This window comes from Geospiza fortis, unplaced genomic scaffold (genome assembly GCF_000277835.1).
Source record: "Geospiza fortis unplaced genomic scaffold, GeoFor_1.0 scaffold10, whole genome shotgun sequence".
In the NCBI taxonomy this organism is placed as follows: Eukaryota; Metazoa; Chordata; class Aves; order Passeriformes; family Thraupidae; genus Geospiza; species Geospiza fortis.
Window position 1 is genome coordinate 5,493,887 of NW_005054326.1, and position 20,365 is coordinate 5,514,251.

At 40.2% G+C, this 20,365-nt stretch overlaps 1 protein-coding gene across 1 annotated transcript in view; it reads left to right on the top strand.

Annotated features, from left to right (window-relative positions):
* Positions 1-20,365, top strand: part of KIAA1549 (KIAA1549 ortholog) — a 74,003-nt gene that overhangs the window by 38,878 nt on the left and 14,760 nt on the right. Inside the window, exons 10-16 of the mRNA XM_031057017.1 lie at positions 7,435-7,637; positions 10,929-11,053; positions 12,273-12,287; positions 15,195-15,400; positions 17,090-17,313; positions 18,520-18,664; positions 20,285-20,362. Coding sequence (XP_030912877.1) covers positions 7,435-7,637; positions 10,929-11,053; positions 12,273-12,287; positions 15,195-15,400; positions 17,090-17,313; positions 18,520-18,664; positions 20,285-20,362 — 996 coding nt within the window. The remainder of the gene's footprint in view (positions 1-7,434; positions 7,638-10,928; positions 11,054-12,272; positions 12,288-15,194; positions 15,401-17,089; positions 17,314-18,519; positions 18,665-20,284; positions 20,363-20,365) is intronic.

A 20,365-nucleotide genomic window follows, 5' to 3' on the forward strand; every position in this document is an offset into this window, starting at 1 on the left:
CATGGGAATGTACTTTCTGAGCACATTAAACCCCTCTTAGGTATATAAATATGTGAATCATTGAACCCAACAAAATACCAGCATGAAAAAATTAGTGAAAATTGCTGACCTATGCTCTGTGTTGGAAGTCTTTAGTTAAAAGTGGTAACACTTCTCTCATTATTTGTAAGAGGATGTGTTTTTGGACTGTGTTGTCTCTGTGCTCTGTGCAGATGGTGAGAGTCATGTTAGAATGTATTTGCTTCACAAGTTTAGAGAAGAGTTCCCTTAATTTGTAATTTTTTAATGTGTTGTTCTGTCTCTCTTAGAGGTTGCATCTGGTGTTGGAGTTATGTATATGGCTTAGAGGAGTAATTGTTAATGTAACTTAGGGATGAAAAATACCTGTCTATTATATGAAGTTGCCAATCTTCTTCTGACTTACTCCTGACACTTCTCTCCAACCAGTGTGCAAAGGAACCTCACAAACTATGATTAAGATAGTATCCACCCAGAGGCATTTCTGTCTGAGAAGGAAAGCTAAAACTGTGTGATTCAGGAACAAAATTCTGCCTGTTACAGCAGTTATCTCAGCAGCCTGTGGGCATATATGTACTCAGAGTTATGGGCTTTCAACAACATGATCCCTCTTGTATTTTGTGAAATTTACTGAGCTGTCATGGTAATATTAGTGTGGCAGGAAGAATTGCACAAAGGAGAAGAAGAGGGATGATGGAAATCCACGAGAAGAATCCGTCTTAAGGAAATATTTCAGGACAGGTGTCTTGAGAATCTCAAGCTTTATAAAGTTTTGTAAGTTTGGGGTTTTCTTTATTTGTTTTTAATCCTACTCCAGAAGCAAAATTCCTGAGGAGGTATTTTCTGTGGGATTCCTGCTTTCCTTACTGTTTGTTTGGTGGTAAGCAGTAACACAGTTCTGGCTTTCCAGTGGAGGGAAGGAGGACCAGAGGCTGTACATCAGCTGCTTCTGATTTTCTGTGCCAGTGCTGGCTATACAGTGTGCTACTTTTTCCCAACTTGATGGGAGAAACCCCAGCAGCTCTAAGCATATTTCTTGTCCCCAAGGACAGGTTTGCCTATTCTCAGAAATGGCAATAGTTGGCTGAAGTGCTGTTGTGATGAGAAATGGAAAATATAATTTGTATAAAGATACTTGGTCCAAGATAAGAAAATGGGTGGCATTTTGTAAGTGCAGCCTCTTTTTTGGCCCACAGGTCTCAAAATTCTGGTTTGAGGCTTGCCTCAGAGAGCACAGGCTGTCACCCCACTGTAGGGGGAGGGTGGTGACATCTCAAGTAAGATGTAATAAATACAGGGAACTGTCATTGTGTGTGCACTTGTGTTTACATACCAACACTGTTACCAAGTGAAGGTATTTAAATTAGAGACTACTTTTTGTTTTGGTCCCTAAACATATTTTCTAACCCAGCAAAAGTGAAGGAACCCCTCTGCACATTACTAAGTGATGCTTGGTGTTGGGGTTTTCTTTTAAAAAAGTTTGGTTTATGGTACAAATACATTGCATAATATCTCATGTCAGGAAAGAGACAAAATGACACAAAGGACAAAAAGACCTCAAGGGATACAAGTGGGCCTTTTTCAGTATTTTGAAGGTGGCTATGGAGTCAGAACTCTCCTTCTATGAAATCTTCTAATATGCTTTTCTCTTGAATGAATGACTTTGGTGTCTTAAGTCAGATATGCGTTGTTGTTATTGAATCACATATATAAATTGTATGCATACTTTACAGGCAGTCCCTGGCCATCATCCCCAAGGGGTTTATGTCAAAGGAGAGCAGTGCAAACTAAAATACAGAGTTGGTACTTATGTGGAAAGATATGTAGAAATGATAATAGAAAAATGAGCTGAATAAGAAAATAAGAAAGGTGAACATGCCTCAGTACTTCTAAATTTTTATTTATTGCTAGACTGGTAGGTGTTTTGAATGTAATTGTGGAACAGTTGACTGCAAACCATATTGATGAATGATCCTTGTGGGAAGAAGATGTAGATGACTTTTTGGATGAAATAGTAGACATAATGAAGAAAGAGTTAAAGCACTTGTGTACCAAGCACACAAGCAACTACAAATTCTTATCCTTTTTGATGCGTCATGAGAGTGATGCAGGGAATTCACACTAACCCATGTTATGGTGCCCTGGGGATATGGACAAGAGTTTGGTGGTGTGAATGTCAGGTTGTGAAGTCAGTTGGCAATGTGTAGTAGCTTTAAGCTGTCCTAAATCACACTGATTTACATCTTCAACCACATGAATTTTAAGAACAGTGTGTCTCATTGACTTGCTGTATTTAAGCTTGTAGACTTTTTTTTTCTGAGAAGTTTCTTTATCCAGTAACATCCTATATGCTAGCATGACAGGAATGTGGTCAGTCAGCAACCTTCAGTCAGTCCCTTCTTTATAGGGATTCTTGTCCTGTTCACAGGTTATGCACTGACACTAAAGCACATGCTTAGCTCCTCTGTTTCCTTAGAAGTGTATGTTAACAGCCTCTGCTCAATTCAGCTGGCTCTACAAGGAACAAGGCAAGACCATAGTATAAAATCAGTGGAAAATGGTCTTAATACATTATTCTTCATATTATGTCCTAATTCAAATGCTGCTTGTAAGAACTACAGGGAGAATACCGAGTTGTTTTTCTTTTCTTCTGCTTTCTGCTGAAATTACTCACAGAATGGTTAGCAGCATTTGTTTTCTTGAAGACAGGTTGTTGACATTCCTGGTGTGTCTCTGCATCCAAAAAACCAATATATTGGCAACCATTCTGTATTTCGGTGGCTTGAACAACACTGAAACTATTATCTGCTTTTATGCAATAAGAATTGACTGAGGTGCACAGATTTTGTTGGCTTCTGCAGAAATTATTTTATTTTTCTATGAATTGAGCTTCAAATACTGGTTTGGTGGGTTTTCTTGGTTGGGTATTTCATTCAGTATGTAACAATAGAATTAAAAACTCTCTTGACTTAGCAATATAAAATCATCTTTAAGATTTTGTTAGGTTCTGCATTTGTATAATAATGTAGTTCCTTATGAGTGCAGTAATTTAGACGTGTTCATTTTGATGGTAAGCTTCAGAGTAGTTTATCCCTTTCCTTTTCACAAGCATACTAAAGACAAATTAAAACCTCTGACAACTTACATTTAAATCAAGAAATCTTTGCCAAGACTGGTTTTGTGCAGTCCTGTGTAAAGACTCCTGAGGCTGATGAAACCTGAACAAATAACAATATCAGCACAACTTAATTGCGATAGCAGCAAAACTTTAAAAGTGCTCTAGAAAAGATACCATATTCTTGTCTTGGTGGTGATTAATATACGAGTAATAGATGACTGATCCATACATGGTGTCCTGACTACCAGTCCCAAGATGGGCAGAGTGATGCAACCTGTTACATAACTTGATCTAAAGAAAAGAAGGAACTCAGCGGGTGGCACACAGAAAATTTTAAGAAAACGTTGGAAATATCTTCATTCAGGAGTTAACATCATTCATTTCACTGAGTCAGTGATCTGTCTTTTTTTTGAAAAAAGCAGAGTTGTGGTTCAGTGTCCTTAAGACACTTCTCACTGAAAATGTGGATTTTGGCTGCTGTCATTTCTCACTTAAGTCATAATGCTGTGGTCTACAAGGAGAGGTATGAGAAGCGTAGATTTTGTTTTTAAGAAAACAAAGCAGGCTTATGTCAATGTTATTTCTATGGTAGTAATCCTATTATTATTTCTGTTTCTCAAATAATATTATTTTTAATAAGGGAATTTATCATTTTTGAGGACCATCTTTCTGTATTCAGTTATGTATCATGTTGTGTATGTATGTATTGTCACATTTTTCTGTTATGCTTTTTCATTCATGTGCACAAACACATACATGCATCCAGTCTTTGTAGTGGAGCTGGTAGTGCCAACTTAAGTTTTTTTAGCAGAGATATCTAGAAATGTTTGGCTGTACAGAACTCTGTAAGACTTGAAACGTTCAGCCCATTTCCATTCAAGTATCAGTTTGTTACTGAAACCGTTTTTTAAGATGAGAAGGAATTTGTTTTCTGAAGAACAAGGTTAAGAGAAAATTAAATGCTCAGTCTGAATTCTAAAAATTGTCGTGGAGAAGCTCTAGTGCACATTCTGGGCCTTAGGGGCTGTAGGTTGTTGAAGGAAAGAGAACAAGAATATTGTTTGGGGTGAGGGAAATGCTTTTGCTGCCCGTTTCTGGCTTAAGTTTTAAAAGTTTAGGAAAATGTTTGCATGGGGTTGACAAAGCCCTTTTATAGATTTACCAGTTAAATTGTCAGAGGATTACACCAGTTCTGTGCTTATGAGGTCTGTAGAGCTGTACCATAAAGCTGAGAGGGTTTTTCCTCTGTTGTGTTACACAGAGCTTGTTATGACACCAGGTATTAAAAGTGTAAAGACTGATGAGCCTCAGGTTCTTGGGTGCTGTCAACTGGCAGGAAGAGATAGAAGCAAGAGAGTGGGGCAGAGAGAAAGGTCCTGCCTGTCAAGGGAAGAGTAAGACCAGCTGAGGAGTTTACCTGGCTCCAACTTCAGGAAATATCTATATATATATAAGGAATATAGCTATAGATTCTGTGGTGCCTGGGGTGGTGATAGCTGAGATTGGCCAGTCCTCTGTTGCCAGCAAGTGTCCATGAAACCCTGAAGTCTTGGCCACACTGGCTGTAAACATGCATAGAAGACTCATCTTGCATCCCCTTCTCCTTTCAGTTTGCCAGCTTCTGTGTGAAATGAGATGGGGATCCTGCTTTTGCAAATAGCATTCTTGCATTCTGCCCAGCTCTGACTAACAGCAGAAGGGCCAGTCTGTGCCAAGGATCCAGCAGGGTGGGAGAGAGCGATAGGGTTTCTGTGGAAGAACTGAATTTGTGATGTTCTAACTCAAGACTTTATTGCAGTGCCTGTGTGTGAGAGGATGCAGTCGTTGGTGGTTGTTTCAGATAATCTTAACTGGCATTTCTTACAGTGTGAGTGCTGGTCTCTGCAGTACTGACAGCCTTTTAATTCAGCTGCTGTGTGGTCTGTCTGCAGATAAACATTCATGCATACATATGCTGTGGCACATGTGCCTGGACACATAAATATATCTGTGACTGTGCTTAGATAAAAGGTCATGTTGGACTGCAACTACAAATAAGACTATTCAAAGTTTAAAAAAACATGAAAATTCTATATTTTTGTATGATTTTTACTCCCAAACTCAGTCTGCTAGAATGACTCCAAGTTAGGTTGAAGTTCATGCTTCAGACATGCAGCAGTCTTAGTAAAACCATCCTGGTAACTCCAGTCTTCCTGGAATGTATTTCTCTTCAGTTGTCCTTCCTCACCCCCCCCCCCCCCCCTTTGCAGGTTGATAACAAAAGGGTAGAGAACCACCAGATTGTTTTGTGGAAGAATTGTGCCTAGCACATGGTGAAGAATGGCATCATCTTTGGGGCTAAGGGCACTGGAGTCTGTGGAGGGGAATGTAATGAAACAGAGGATGTGATCATTGGGAAGCAGCAGCAGGGCTGGGCAGGCAGGAGGGGGGAGTGTGAAAGGGTTAAAAGAAGGGAAGCCTCTGAAGGTTCAAAGGAAGAGTGTCATACACAGGAATATCTTCTAGGAGAATAGACATAACTTCAGACTGGCCCTAAGTGAGGTGGGGTAGCTAAGTTGTTTCAGTAACCAAAGTGGTGCAAGGCGGGCATGATAATTCTGACAGCAGAAGTGAAAAGTTTGTCTTCAGAAATATTTGGGGGAGGGGATGGGGATTTTTGGAGGGTTTCGGGGAGCAGTTTTATTAAGTAAGCAAGATCCTGAAGAGAAATGTTTAACATCTGAAGGGGAGAAAATTTCAGGAAGGTTTCACTAGATGACAAAGACTCCAAAAAATGGAGACACAGTTACACCTTCAGCTAGTGTAGCTCCCTGGTGCCTTTTTGAATCAGTGGTTGCAGTTATTTGCATAAATTCATTAACTAAACCACCCATAATGCTGAATTGAAGGGACTGTTGTAAAGCCTAGGACAAATGGACATAGCAGAAGACATCCAGATTTGTTCCAATAATGAGCTTACTCATTTTGTGAGAAATTAACTCCAAAACCTCAGCAGATAAACTGTTGGATTTTACAGAAGAGCTTTTATTGCCATCTACTGGCTTAAACAGGCAGCTTGCTCAAGTGCAAGAACCATTTGGAAAATGTTTGCTTACTGAGAAAATATTTTGAAGAGATTATTTCAGAATATTCCTTAGGCAAGCTTATCTTTGGCATGGTATCAGAGGAGTGTGTTTGCAGTTAGCTGTGCTGGCATGCCAAGCTTTATGAGAAGGGGTTCATTTAAACATCTGGAACCTGACGCACCCATCAATGCGCTCCAGCACTTGCTTCACTTTGCAGGAAATCAGCTCAGGGAGCACACAGGGGATTTTGTGCCTGTGGTGTGCAGCAGGTTTAGTGTGCATGTGCTTCTGAAACTGGAGCTGTCAACGTTTTCTTTCTGCTTTCAACTTCCAAACGACATGGAATTGAGTGGGGTTTGAGGAAAAACTTTCTCCTAATTAGTTCTTCAGATCTTCCAGTTACTCCAAAGCCCCCAAAAAATAAGAAGAGACCTTGAAACTCGGAGCCTTGAGTAAGTCTGAATCAAGTCATTGATAAGATGAAGTTAGCTTTTTTATAAATATAGTTATGAAAGTAAAAGGCTGAATTCTGTGTCTTTCTCAAGCATGATGCCCATTGAACAAGGTCTTTAGGAAAATTTCTCTAAATTCCAAAGCCTTTTGTATATTTCTCTGTCTGTTCAGTATGAAATTCTTAAGAGATTTTCAGTTTTTTTCTGGGGGCATCAATACTGGCTGACAAGTCATTGCCAGGCTGCTATATAACTCAGATCTGCAGAGTGTTTATCTTTCATCAGATGAACTAGGTATTTGTACAAGCACTCCCAGATTTGGGGAGCTCAAAATGAGAAAGATCAACAGTGACAATATTCAAATTATTTAAAATCCTGCATCCATTTTGGCTGGAAGAAATGGAAATATGACCTGGTGGTGGTAGCCATTTCAGTCTGTACACAGGTGTCTACAGCCTTGCACTCATGAGTACACAAAAAGCTCCTCACACAAGGATTAAATCTAAAGAAAGAGCAGTAAAAAATAGTAACAGCATCAGAAGTCTGTTTTTTAACTAGATTTATTGATTTGGAATTTTAAACTGTGTATCATATACTGCACTAAGGTGACAGAATTGTGGAGAGTTTCTTTTTCTTTTCCCTGGTGCTCTCGTGTTCCTTCCTGAGACTGCCGTGGCCTGACCATCCTCTCAGTGGCCATTGTTTGCAGATCTGAACCAAAGCCTTTTGTACTCATTGTCACTCACTGTTCATGTTTCTTGTCTTTGTTCTTTTCTCACAGCTACAAGCCCCCAGTGTGAAAGGCTTTGATTTTGCTAAGCAGCATCTGGGCCAGCACAATAAAGATGATGTCCTGATTATCCATGAGCCAGCTCCTTTACCAGGACCTATTAAGGACACAACCCCATCCGAGAACGGAGATGTGCCCAGCCCCAAATCCAAGACTTCCACAAAGCCTTCAAAGACTGTTCGACACAGAGGGAGGTCAGTTCACAGAGATAAAAACAAATTGCAGCAGACAACAGTTTGTTAAGGGCTGCTGTATTTTTAGGGCAATTTCAGAACTATTCCAGGGCTCCCAAACTCGCATTTTCTAGTGAGCCACCACGGTTGCACCTCGCCACTCATTAGTACAATATAGTGAGAATTTAGTGTTCATTTTTCTTTTAAAGGGAACATACCCAGTTAAGAGGGGTACTTAAGATACTGCTGAGCTGACTGGAGTCAAGTCCTTGCTTTTTCACTGGAAACACCAAGTGCATGTTTTCCAGTGCAGTCTCTTTGTGATCTCTAGCCACTAAGCCAGCAGCTGGTTAAAAACAAATGAAAACCTCTGACAAAGATAATGTGTTTCCATCCCATTAATAGTGATCAATACATGTATGAAGAGTCAGGATTTCCAAAACTAAGCCATATCTCCAAAATTCAGGGAAGATGCAGAAGTGTTGTTATTTATTATTATCTGCGGGGGTCTCATAGCAAGTGAGACTTTTTCTTATTCAGAAAAAGGAATGGTAATTCACAGCTGTGCAAATGGAGAAGGGTCTGAAACCATCAGCAGAATTTTCCTAACCTTTTCTAATAATCACATGATGTGACTGTCCCTTTCTGGAAAAAAAATTGTGTTTGTAGGATACATGATGTAACAAAGCTGTGCAGTAGAGATGGATCTGTGCACAAAAAAAAATGTGGGGAAAAAATGGAACTCTGAGCAGACCCCCTCTGAACTACACTTTCCAGTAATTCTTCTTCCTCTCCCTCACTCTCACACTTCTTTGTCTCCAGCTCTGCATTCCCTGTGCTTATATCTATGTGGTACTGTGCAGTGGGAGGAAAAAAAAAAAAGCAAACAATCAAGAGCAGGGTTGGATGAGATTAGAAAGAAACTAATGGTGAATCTGACTGGGCTGCAGGTCTCTGCAGCACAGCTTGCTCCTCTGTTCAGCCCTCTGTGCTTCCTCTAAAGCCCCAGTTGTCTTAAGATCCTTGCTTCATCTTCCCCATATGGGCTTCCTGAAGCTCAGTTACCCCCTTCCAGAAGCTAAGCCTCTCTTCCCAAATCCCTGCAGGCCTTGTAAGTAGAAGACTGCCAGTGGTACAGTGGAAGGGGGACAAAACTGGAAAATAATGGAAGAAAAATTAGCTATACTAGTTTTGGTGTAGCTTACATAAATTGAAACAAAGTAATATAAATCTGAAAGACAAGTGTTTCTTTTTAAAAGTTCAGAAGTGGCCTAGGCCAGAGCTGATACGTGGGTGAAGGGAAGGTATCTATATTTATATGCAGATAAGCAAAAGAAATAAGTTTAAATTTGAGGTTGCTACTGTATTTTGTCTAGAATAATTCAGAACATTAAGCAGGAGAAATTTCAGAGGCCAACATTCTAATGATATGGTGTGGTAGAAGGCCACCAAGTAATTCAGGTGTGATGTGCCCTTAGTGAAGCCATGTTGGCTGTCACCAAGCCCCTTCTTATTTTTCATGTGCCTTGGCATCATTTCCAATCTGCTCCATGATCTCCATAGGCACAGAGGTGAGAGTGACTGACCTGTAGTTCAGACACTTGAAATGTTTTCAGCAGAGAATCTCCCCCTTCTCCCTCATATTCCCTGGAGAACAAATCTTCCTTTAGGCTTAGCTATGGAGATGTTGCCATCGTCTCCCTGCCATGCTGATGTGCCCATGTCAGCTTGTGATTTGAAACATTTATTCCCCCAGGCAGAAGTTGAAATGTGAAATGGTATCATACTGTGTTGTGTTGGGTTTAGCTGCTTGATGTTTTGTGAGGAAATACAGAGCTCAGTTCATCACAGTTCAGCTCTGGATTGTATGTTACATGCCAGGAAATCTAGTGGTGATGTGAGTACACATTCTGTATCTGTAGGAAACAACAAACGAGAACAGCTGAGTTCAGAAAGCTCAGCATCCCTAGGCTCCAGCTGGGAGTTGGACCTGTTGTTTTGACTTGAGAGTATACAAGTGCATATTCCTCAGCACTTACAAGAAATGGCTGATGTTGACTCAACACTATTTATGTTCCTATTACTTGGTGGTAATTTGGATATGCTGAGAAAGGAGTATCATGGGAATTGCAGAGCACAATGAGATGAAACAAAGTCAGTAGGAGATCTGGACACAGAGCTCCAGCCTCATACTCTGCTGACCCAGGACAAAGGTGATGGAGGTGATAGCTCTACACACCCTCTCCCCCGCAGGAAAAGATGCAGATCTCTAAGGTCACTGAGGACCATTTATCCTCTTTTCCCCACTATTATTTTTTTTAATTGGGATGTGACATTAGTATTGCAGTCCTGCATTGTTTAGGGAGGAGAAAAAGGGAAGTTGAATTCAGAGCTGCAAGAAGTAGATTTAACTTCAGTGGACTTGTAGGCTGCATATAGTTGTCTTAGTCTGGGTGCTCTAGGCAGGTTGATGTTTAGCCAAGAGCCTCAGTAACTAGTTCAGATATACCCATCTAGCCCAAGCAAATCCTGCACTAATGAGGTTAGTGCACAGACATGTGCACACTCTCCATGATTAACTCCCTGCCAGAATAGAATGTGAGTGTTCACTGGACAAAGTGGTCCCTAGAGACTGTATCACAAAGGCTGATCCCATGTGAAGAGACAGGCTTTGGTGTCAGGCAGTGGTGTGGGCCCTGTATTTTTTCTATTTTTATATTATCAGAATAATTTTACAGCCGAAGATCATGGTATTTTTCTATATTGCCTACAAGAGCTGTGAGCACTGAGATGGTGTTTTTTTAGATAACAAATGTTCTTAAGAATCTTGTGACTGCATGGAATAAATACATAAAAGAAGCATTTTTGAATGGCCTTACATTTAACTAGTCAGGGAAATATTCATGTAGATTTGTATTGTTAGCAAGAGAACACCAAGTTAGTAGAGCTGAATGTTAGACTAGTTACCCATGTGGGTTTCATATTCCTAATACAATTGTTTTCTTTCTGAGAGGTAAATTGCTAGCTACAAATTCAGAGCTTTTTCTTGCAGTGTATTTTAAAGGGAAGATTACTTAATAATATTGTCACATGTGAGCTGTGTTGCAGTCATTTTTCACACACAACAACAGTAACATTGTGACAATGAATATCTAGCTATGATAATGTATTATACATTTACTTACAAACAGAGGAAAATTTTAGCAGACTTCACAAGGTATTTTAGCGCAGGATTCTTTGTGTGTGACAATTATGCCCCCTTGCAAACTTGTGTTACGTGCTGGTTTGTTTGTTTTGTCATGTTTGTGGCAGAATTTCACCATCAGATGCTGAATCCACGGCAAGTGAACAATCCAGCGGGAGAGAGACGGGAGAAGAAAGTGCAAGACCATCAACTGCTGCAAACGAGGGCAAGCCACACAGAGCAGTGAAGAAGGGTTTGTTACCTTTTTATTTCCCACTCCTTGTATGCTCTCGTGCTTCACTCAGGCTGAAGAGTTACTTTGGTGCTGTAACTTTTCTAAACTCATCTTTTGCCGTTGATTTTTCTGCTCCTTGCCGCAGAAAATCCCTTCATATTTGGTTTAGTTTCTTCTTTTGAAACTGGGGAGCTGTACATTCCTTTCATTCCAGCAAGCTTTTGAAACAAATGGCTTAGTAGGAATGAATGTTGCCTCCTTTTGTGCCACACACACCCCCAGCAAAACTGTCCAGCCTGGCCTGATTGAGTCTCCCATGGTAGCAGAACTGCAGGCACTTACATGGGCAGCAGAGGCCACAGCAGGACTTCAGACCACAGAGGTGTGTCTGTAACAGTAACTCTGAAAAAGTGATATTAAAAAAAAAAAGACACCAGAGAGATCAGTGTTTTACAAATGAGTTGGAATTCATTTATCAAAATGCTTGCATGATTGTACATAAGAAAGATCAAAATTCAGTGCTGCTGTGTAAATAACACTGGTATTTTTTTATAAAGAACCATCTTGTTTCCAGTTAAAATGCCACTATTTTTCTTGGAAGTGCTCTAAAATAAATATATTTTAGATATAGGTATATATTAGATTAATAGATATATATTAGATTTATTTATATATTTGAAAATATGGGAAAATATCTCAGGAGGGTTTGAGTTCCTCCAACCCATCTGACTTGAATTCTGTTGCTCTGTTTTAGTGTTCTCCCATTTCTTTTTACCTGGGAACTCCAGATTCATCTCTTCTTTTTCTGTCTGGCTTAAAACTTTATGTAACATTTAACATTTCCTTTTGGTGTAGAAATGTTACGTGTTGCTGCATCTGAATTACCTGGTAAAGGCAGCAAGGAGACTGTGTGAAATGTGTCCATTCTATCTATCATGCCCTCACTGGGTAAAATGCACTATTTTTTCAGCATTTGGTGCCCCTAGTTTGCAAATCATAGGGACTATTCTTAGCACTCAGAATTTGAGACAGCGTCTGCAGAGAGCTCTCTACTAAATGGGAGATTCAGTTCCCTTTTTGTGCAGCTGAGATTTGGCAGTTTGATCCAAGTTCATGCATTTCATTCAAAAGTAAATGCAGTCATCTTACTGCTGTGGTTTTTTTTCCAGTTGCCATTCTAGCTAAATTACTTGTCATAATTACTGTGTTGTCTCTTCTTTTTCCTTTATGTTGTCAGGAGCAAACAGAGTGGGTAAGTAACCAGAGCTGGTAGTTGAGTACAAATATGAATAGGGGTGTTGGGGTAGCTGCAATTATGTCTTAAGGATGGAAGAGTTTGTCTCCTGAGTCTAAGAAAATAAAACTGCTTTTGAGCTATTGAAGTATAAAAAAAGTCTCAGTAACACAAATTATAGTAATCCAGCGCATTTTTCTAATTTTTTCCTCCCAATTCTTTCAAATTATTGAGGAAAACATCACTGTGAAAGAAGCAAAACTAATGCAGCTGTTAGTCCTAAAACCAGCTTTGTACAAACAAGTTGGAGATAATATTAGAATTAACATAGAATTAATTAACTGGAAGCTCAAGACAAACATGAGCTACCTTGCAAAGAAACACAGATATTTTGTTGTGAAGTAGTGTTTTCTCTGCCAGGATTGAGACATGGCAAACATAGGGCAGGAGAAAGCTGCTGCTGTGTTTGATAATGTATAACACATCTAGTGATAAAATAAGGTCTGTGTCCTCTGATAGCACTGACCATCTTAGAGCAGCCTCTGTCTGTCTTTCTGTGCTCTGCTGCTTTCCACTGGTGGGTGTAATGAGTCATCAGCTGTATCCTAGGGATGTCACCTACTGGGATACAAACAAACTGTGTGAAATTTCTCTCTGATTGCATACTCTGGCATGGTTAAGATATCAGTGGATGAGTTGAAGAATCCCATTGACTTTACTGGATTTTGGATGAGGCCTTATGCACTTTGGTTGCTGTGTTTCTCAAGGGGGCAGTAGCCTTTCTCTATCTCCAGCTGTATTGGTTTTCAATGAAATCACAGCTTCCTGACATTTCAGTTAATGGTTTCAACTCAGGGAGCGGTGATGAACACTGATCCTGGCATGTGACCTGTATGGACTGGTTGTTAAAACATGATCTGACCGGTCTTGGGGTATTAAATACCTCTCCATTATTCTTCAGCCTCAGCTGAATTATTCTGAAATCAACATTTCATTCATGTAGTGCCATCTGATAGCCTGATAAGGAAGATTTTCTAAATATGAATAATAGTTTAATATAAGAACTTTGAAAAGAGAAATTGTGCTTATTCTCTCTGTCAGAACTTCTTCAGGACCTCGTTCTTATGTTGAGTTAGAAACCATTTCTCCTTTTGTTGTATGTATACAGTGCTACGCTGTTCCTGACTTCATCTACTTTTCTGTGCTTCCATCTTGGTTTATATTTATAGACACATTGAGTGTAGACACACAGAGAGGATTTAAAGGTCATATGCAGCTTACGAGGGTTTTTTGTGTGTATCTTTTCTGTAAAAAGGAATAGCATACAATGTTACTGTAAAGCCTTACCAAAATTTTTCAGTGGGACTTCTGTTTTACGAAATGAGCTTAAGAATCCTTTAGCTAAGAGGTCCCTGCGCTTGTTTATGTGTGTACAAGGGAAAGTTATGGATGAAGTTACAAAGATTCAGAGTAAATGCTTAGTGTAATTGAAAATATTGGACCTCACTAACCAAGTAATACAAAAATACCCTTACAATTTTATGGTGGAGGTCAGTGAGTCTGGGAGTGCCTGATTTTGCTTAACTTGTGGCCAGACTTGCTTTCCAGCCCAAAAGTAGTATGCTGTGAATTTAATAAAGCATACTATTCCTTTCTTGTCCTGCTCCATGTTGTGCTGGAAGAGACAAAGGAGCAAGTCATCTACTGTGACCTTCCACAGAAGATAGGATTCACTCCTCTTCTGAACCCTGTCCTGCATTACCAGCACATGTTGCAACAGGATCACAGCAGGGACTATTTTATTTCCCTTCCTGTCTGTTGTAGGTGGATCATGTTGATCAGCAATTGATTCTGTATCTGTAGCAAATTAGATTTTCCTCCTGATTTGAATATTGAGAACCACATCTCCTTATTAGAAGTCTGTGGAAAGATGTGGGACTATGTCCCTCTACACTGCTGTGTTGCTTCATAAGGAGAGTCATGAGTCTTGATCTCTCATTTCTTATATTTCATAGTGAAAAGGAGATTGAGAATGTGTGGCTTTATCACATGGATAAGACAAAATGTTATTTTGAAAGTTTTCAGTAGCTTTTGCAAGCCTCATCTGCATAACAGTTTCTGATTTAGGTCTAACTCAGAAAAAAATTACTAAATCTGTGCTTAACTGCAAATCACTGGGGTGATCCTGTAGATTTCGAGTCTTTTGAGGGAGATGACCTATTTCTACTGAAGTAATTAACTGTTGGCAGGACCTGGGTGCACTTCCATGCATATTGGTTTCCATAAGGTCTTCTGCTGATTGTATTCGAGTTGGTTGAACCTCTTCAAGAAATTACAACATGACAGTATTAATGCAGCTTGCTTATTATTATGTGACTATTTATCTTGTCACAGAGAAAAAAAATCTCCTTTAAAAGTGTTAATCAGTAAAATGTCTATAAAATTCTTTGTGTTTTGTGCAGATTTCTAAGGGGGTTTTTGTTGATTCCTGTATCACTCCTATCACTTAAGAAATGCATTTTGCATTGAGACATCTTTCATTGCTCTTTGAACCCCCATTTGAGTAATTTGCATCTCCTTAAGTACTTATAAGAGGAATCATTAGCAGAATGTACTTAAACAGCTTTTTATGCAGGAAAGTAGATTGAGATTTTGGGGGTTTGCAAGTGCCAAGAGCTTGATTTACAGAAATAAAGAATGACAGCTCACCTTCTGGAAATCTAATGGGAAAATGTTTATAATTTGCAAACCACAGGGTAAACTTGTTGTACACTAAATGTGAGTCAGCTGGAAGGCCTGTAGGGCAAATTAGGCACAGATGGAAAACAGGGCATAGTTTTGTAGCACAGCATCTGTAGAGCTTAACATTTGACTGTGATAACCCTGGCAGCACTGCTTCACTCCGTATTGGTTCTGATAATTTAGGACCTCCTCAGACCAGCAGTGGAAACGAGCAGCACTCCTCAGCCTCTATCTTTGAACATGTGGATAGGATGTCCCGTTCCTCAGATGCCAGCAGGCGTGTGCCAAGCAAGATCCAGCTGATTGCCATGCAGCCCATGGCAGCCCCTCCGGTCCAGAACTCTGTGCTCTCCGATCGGGTGGCAGAGACCAACAAAATCAATAAAGAGGTATTTCTGAAAGTATTTTGCATGGTTTTGGAGGATTCTATGCCTAGCCAAGTGAAAAGTAGCCAGTTTCTTGTTATCAGGAGTTCCTTGTGAATTCCTTGACAAGTTACAGGAATAATCCTGTTTCCATCCAGAGAAATTATCTGACCTGTTTTAAAAGACACCTAAACCAAAATTTAAACACAGAGAGGATCTGGTGGTCAGGATACCTTTGTGTTAGCATCCTTTTGCTAGTCGGCAGGACATGACTTAAAGACAAATTTGTGCTAATTAATGTATGAGAATTGGAATATATGGCCCACCTTGGTTTTCATTCTACACTATTCTTTTACTTTTCAGGACTCAGAATGTTGGTTATAAAAAGAAGTTATCTCAAAACATTCTGGGGTGTGAATTTGCAGCCCCATTGCTTTCAACTTCTAATGTGTTTAGCTGACAGTAAACATACAAAATTTCCTGCTTTCACTGAGGCTCATGTTACTATTAGCAGAATATGAGCCTGCCTGGGGCATGAGGAGAGATGATGCACCATAAAACTACATCATACACTGCCTGACAGTAGCACCTACCTGCATCCTGGTTTGGTGTAAGATAACATTTTTTCATAATTCAGAGTGGAAGATTACTCAAACCTGTAACTGAATTTTGATTACTCAAAGGTGTAACTTTGTCAGGAATCTGTGTTTCTCAGTACCTTACTGAAGAGAGACAAATATATATATCTAGGATACAGAGGCAAGAGGAGCCACAAAACAGAAATCTGTCTGTATGGGCAGAAGACATAAGATTCTAACTATAAAGTCTGACTTGTGTCCTATAAATGTTTTTATTTTTTCAGATTTTCATGAGAGAATACACAAAAATCAATTTTTATTCATTTTTTAATTTGCTGATGCTGATGTGTTCCAGAACTAGTCCAGCACAGGCAGGGCAGTTGTTGCTACCTAATCTGGTGCTCAAGTGTTTACCAGTGATAAGAATCATTCCAGTGGGTTTTGGGCCAGGACTTACAAGTGTGGTGTTACAACAGCTTTACCCAGATAATGAGATGTACTCCATGAAATTTGAAAAAAGGTAGGAGAGAGGCATGAAAACTCAGCCTCCAGGGTGATGTAGAGCTGATAGTGCCACGTTCAGCTGGGTGTCTGGGCCCTTGTGTTGCTGCTGTGTTCCTGCATAGCATATGGCAGCCTCTCATGCACAGCAGAGGCACTGAGTTATGAGCTCAGTTGGCTCTTGAAGTTCTAGCTTCTTATGTGATGAAGGTCATTAACTGTTGATCAAATATCTGTTTGCGTAGCATAGCTAACTACAGACTGGTTAGTCTTATCTTTTCAGAGCAGTGTTCTGTCTGGCAGACAGGAGGAGTTTTTTGTGTTCCTCCTGCCTTTTATTAACAAACTGCCACTTCCCTCTAATTGCACCTGCTGTGCTGGCAATCGTGCTGTGTATAATAGTACATCTACCTGGGGAGACAATGGGGAGACTGCAAAATATCCAGGAAGGAAAATGTGCTCATAAATTGTGTGACTTATTTTAGTCCTTCAGAGATTTGGGGGAGGGAGGCAGGGGCAGGCAGAGAAGTGAGGAGGAGAGGTTCACAGACGAGCAGCAAAATCCAGTTTGCGAAGTATACAACTGAAAAAATATCCCTCCCTTTTATTTTTCTTTTCCTTCTCCTTCCTGAAGATACAAACAGCCCTGAGGCACAAATCCGAGATCGAGCACCACCGCAATAAGATCCGCCTCCGCGCCAAGCGCAAGGGGCACTATGAGTTCCCAGTGGTGGATGACGTGGTGGTGGTTGACTCCAAAGAGCAGCACAGGATATATCGCAAGGCACAGATGCAGATTGACAAGATCTTGGACCCTGGAGGCAGTGTGCCTACCGTCTTCATAGAGCCCAGGAAGAGGTAGGGATTTCAAAGATGGAATGAACAATTTTCTTTTAGAGTCAGTGCCCAAACTGCATCAAAACTGTCATCTAAAATGACTTCTTAACTACATCAAAACTACATCTTAACTGTCAGAGCTGGAAATCATTTTGATCACTAATTTGAATTTGAGTTATCTAGGTGAAAAGGATTGGGTTGTTCTAGACACTTTTATTTATTTCAGTATATACCACTATGTTTTGATTTCAAATTATGTTTTTACAAGTTCTCAGCAGTGAATTCTTGATAAATAAGCCCAAATGTATGAAAATAGTCTTAAAATAATTTAGTATTTGCTCTGCCATTTGTTTGAATAGTTCTTGTGTGGCGTGGAGGGATCAGAATTGCAATGTCAGCACTAAAAAAGAAACCTGCAAGTAATACATATGCAAGTAATATAACCAGCAAGTAATATTATTTTTATAATGCATGATGGGGGGAGGGGAATATGTAAAATAAGGAAAACCCTGAACAGCCTAAAAAGCATGAAGATTCTGAATGTTAAAGGCAAATTCACAAATCAGTGAGATTACCCAGAGGGGATACATAAAAGGTTATAAGGCACATCTGCCAGCTTCAAAGATCTGCCTTCCTGGCCTTGTATTTGCAGAGAAAGTTTTCCCTGTATTCTGTTTTGGGTTTATGAATACAGGTACTTTGTTCCTGGAGCACTGGTGCCCAGTGGGTGCTTCTGCACTGATAGGAAGTAGTTTTTCTCTAGGGTGTGGGTTCCTCAGCTGGTTTGCCTGGTGGGGTTAAACCCTCTTTACCAAGCACAAAGCCTTGTTGGCAATGTGGTCTGTTCTGCAGCTGCAGATGTGTCACACATTGGGCTGGGGAGCTGGAACACAGGCAACCTGGGCAGGTGAATGTAGGAGGGAGGTGAGAATTTAAGAGAAGAATGGGATGTTCGTGATCTGGAGAGAATTTAAAGGAAAAATGGGATGTTTCAGAGAATTGCCAATGAGTGTGTTATTAAGAGAAGCTTGAGGAAAGAGATTTGAGCTACCTAATGGGACTGGCATGGAATACTGGGAAAGGGAAGAGAAACGGGCTGAGGCAAGGATGACTTGGAGGAAATGGGCAGAGGAGTTCAACGTTGAGAAGAAAAATTTCAAAAATAATTGTGATTACCTTTGTCTCTCTCTCTCCCTCTTTCTCTGTTTTGTTTTTTTTCCTGTTAAGTTCTCGTGCAAAACGTTCTCCCAAGCAGCGGCGTCGCCATCAGATAAATGGGAGTCCAATTGATGCTGAAAAGGACAGGTTAATCACAACTGACAGTGATGGGACATACAAAAGGCCTCCAGGAGTCAATAATTCTGCATATATTGTATGTATGTCTCTTGAATGGGAGGAATGTTCTGATAATGATGACAGCTGTGACATTGGCAGGTTTTGGCCTTCTGTTTGTGGTCCATATGATGTGGTTAGTTTCAGTCATGCAGTTAGCATGTAAATCAAAGTGAAATAAGGATTTCATTGATAGTCTGTCATTTTTAAGCAGTAAAATTGTGCTGAATATTCCTTCATATTACAGAGGCCAAGAACCAAAGCCTTGTTTTCATTAATGCCACTGTGTTATGCACATGAAAGCATGCTTGACATGTTCCACAATATCTTGAACATAGTTTCACTCTAGTCCAATTTGCTGGATGTTATATATTCATATATTACAGCAAATTTCATCCTTTGCTCTTACAGAGTGGAAGACTCAGGTCTTTTTGTGAGACATTTTCTCATGTTTCAAATGCAGCAATTAATTATTAATGATAGAGAAACACGTCTTTGTACTACAGTAACTTGAAACAATTCTAGTGCAATGTCTTGAAAATTAATTTTGTCTCACATCTAAAAAAAGAAAGACACTGGAGAATACTTCTGTTCAATCATATCCATGTCACAAACAGCACTTAGGCATCTTTGACCACTTCTAAGCAGATTTCATGAAGCCAAATGCTAATAATGGAAGCCCCTGGACAGTTCTTATCTTTAAAGATGGTTTAATAATTATAAGAATTTCACTGTTAGCTGCATATGTGGTCAGGTGACTCTGATGTCAATTTCTGCAGTTTCCCTTTGCCTTCAGACATGAGTGTGATGATTTTAATGTCATGCTGCAGTAGAATGAATTATCATCTGAAGCTGTTTAATTAAGACATGGCACACAGCAGGCTCAGCCCCTTTGGCATCTGCAGTGAGACTGCTTGGAATGCTAAGTTCCTAATAAAGTAGAGGCTTGTGCCTCTTGACAACTGATTTTGCAGTCTGCATGCAGTGGTAAGAATGAGCTCTGATAATAAGTCTTCTGCTGTAAAGCTCGTTTAATTTCCTCTCACTGATGAACAATAAGCCCATGTGGTAAGATCCCAGGTAGTAATTATGATGCATGCCTAAGGTATTGCTGCAATGAAGCACTTACATGAATCCCATTCAGGTGATGCACCCAAGTTCAAGCTCCATGCAGGTTACCACTTAGTTCCTTAACAGCTTCCTTTCTGCGTTTTTCTAGGAGGTGATAATTGTTTAATGTTACTGCTGATGTGGTCAGTTATAAGCTAAAGACTGGATTAATTTCTTAGAATTGCAAAAGCTGCAGAGAAGTCATGGATGTAGACAAAGCTGATTGGTTTTTTCTGGGTGGAGAATGCTCTCTGCCTGACTTCATTATGTGGTTGCAAACCGCAAGATTTCTGTTATAGCTGCGTAACTCCTGCCCAAAGCTCTGCTGCCTTACCTGAGATCAGAGTCCTTCAGATCACACTGAACGAAGTGTTGGAGTGTTGAATGAAGTGTTTGTTGTTACATATGTGCATGCAGCAGCGGGGAGGATAAGGGCACGTGCCGTGGTTCTGGCCTAGACTGTGTTGCTCAGACTGAAGGCCCACAGGGGCCTGGAAGCCAGCTAGATCTTCTCTGTGGCTGCCCTTCAGCTTCCTTCTGTTTGCTGCAGTCGGACCCGGACCTGCCTGCGGAGCCGCAGACGTCGTCCTCGGCGGAGGTGGGCAAGTTCGCGGGGCTGCCGGCGCCCGCG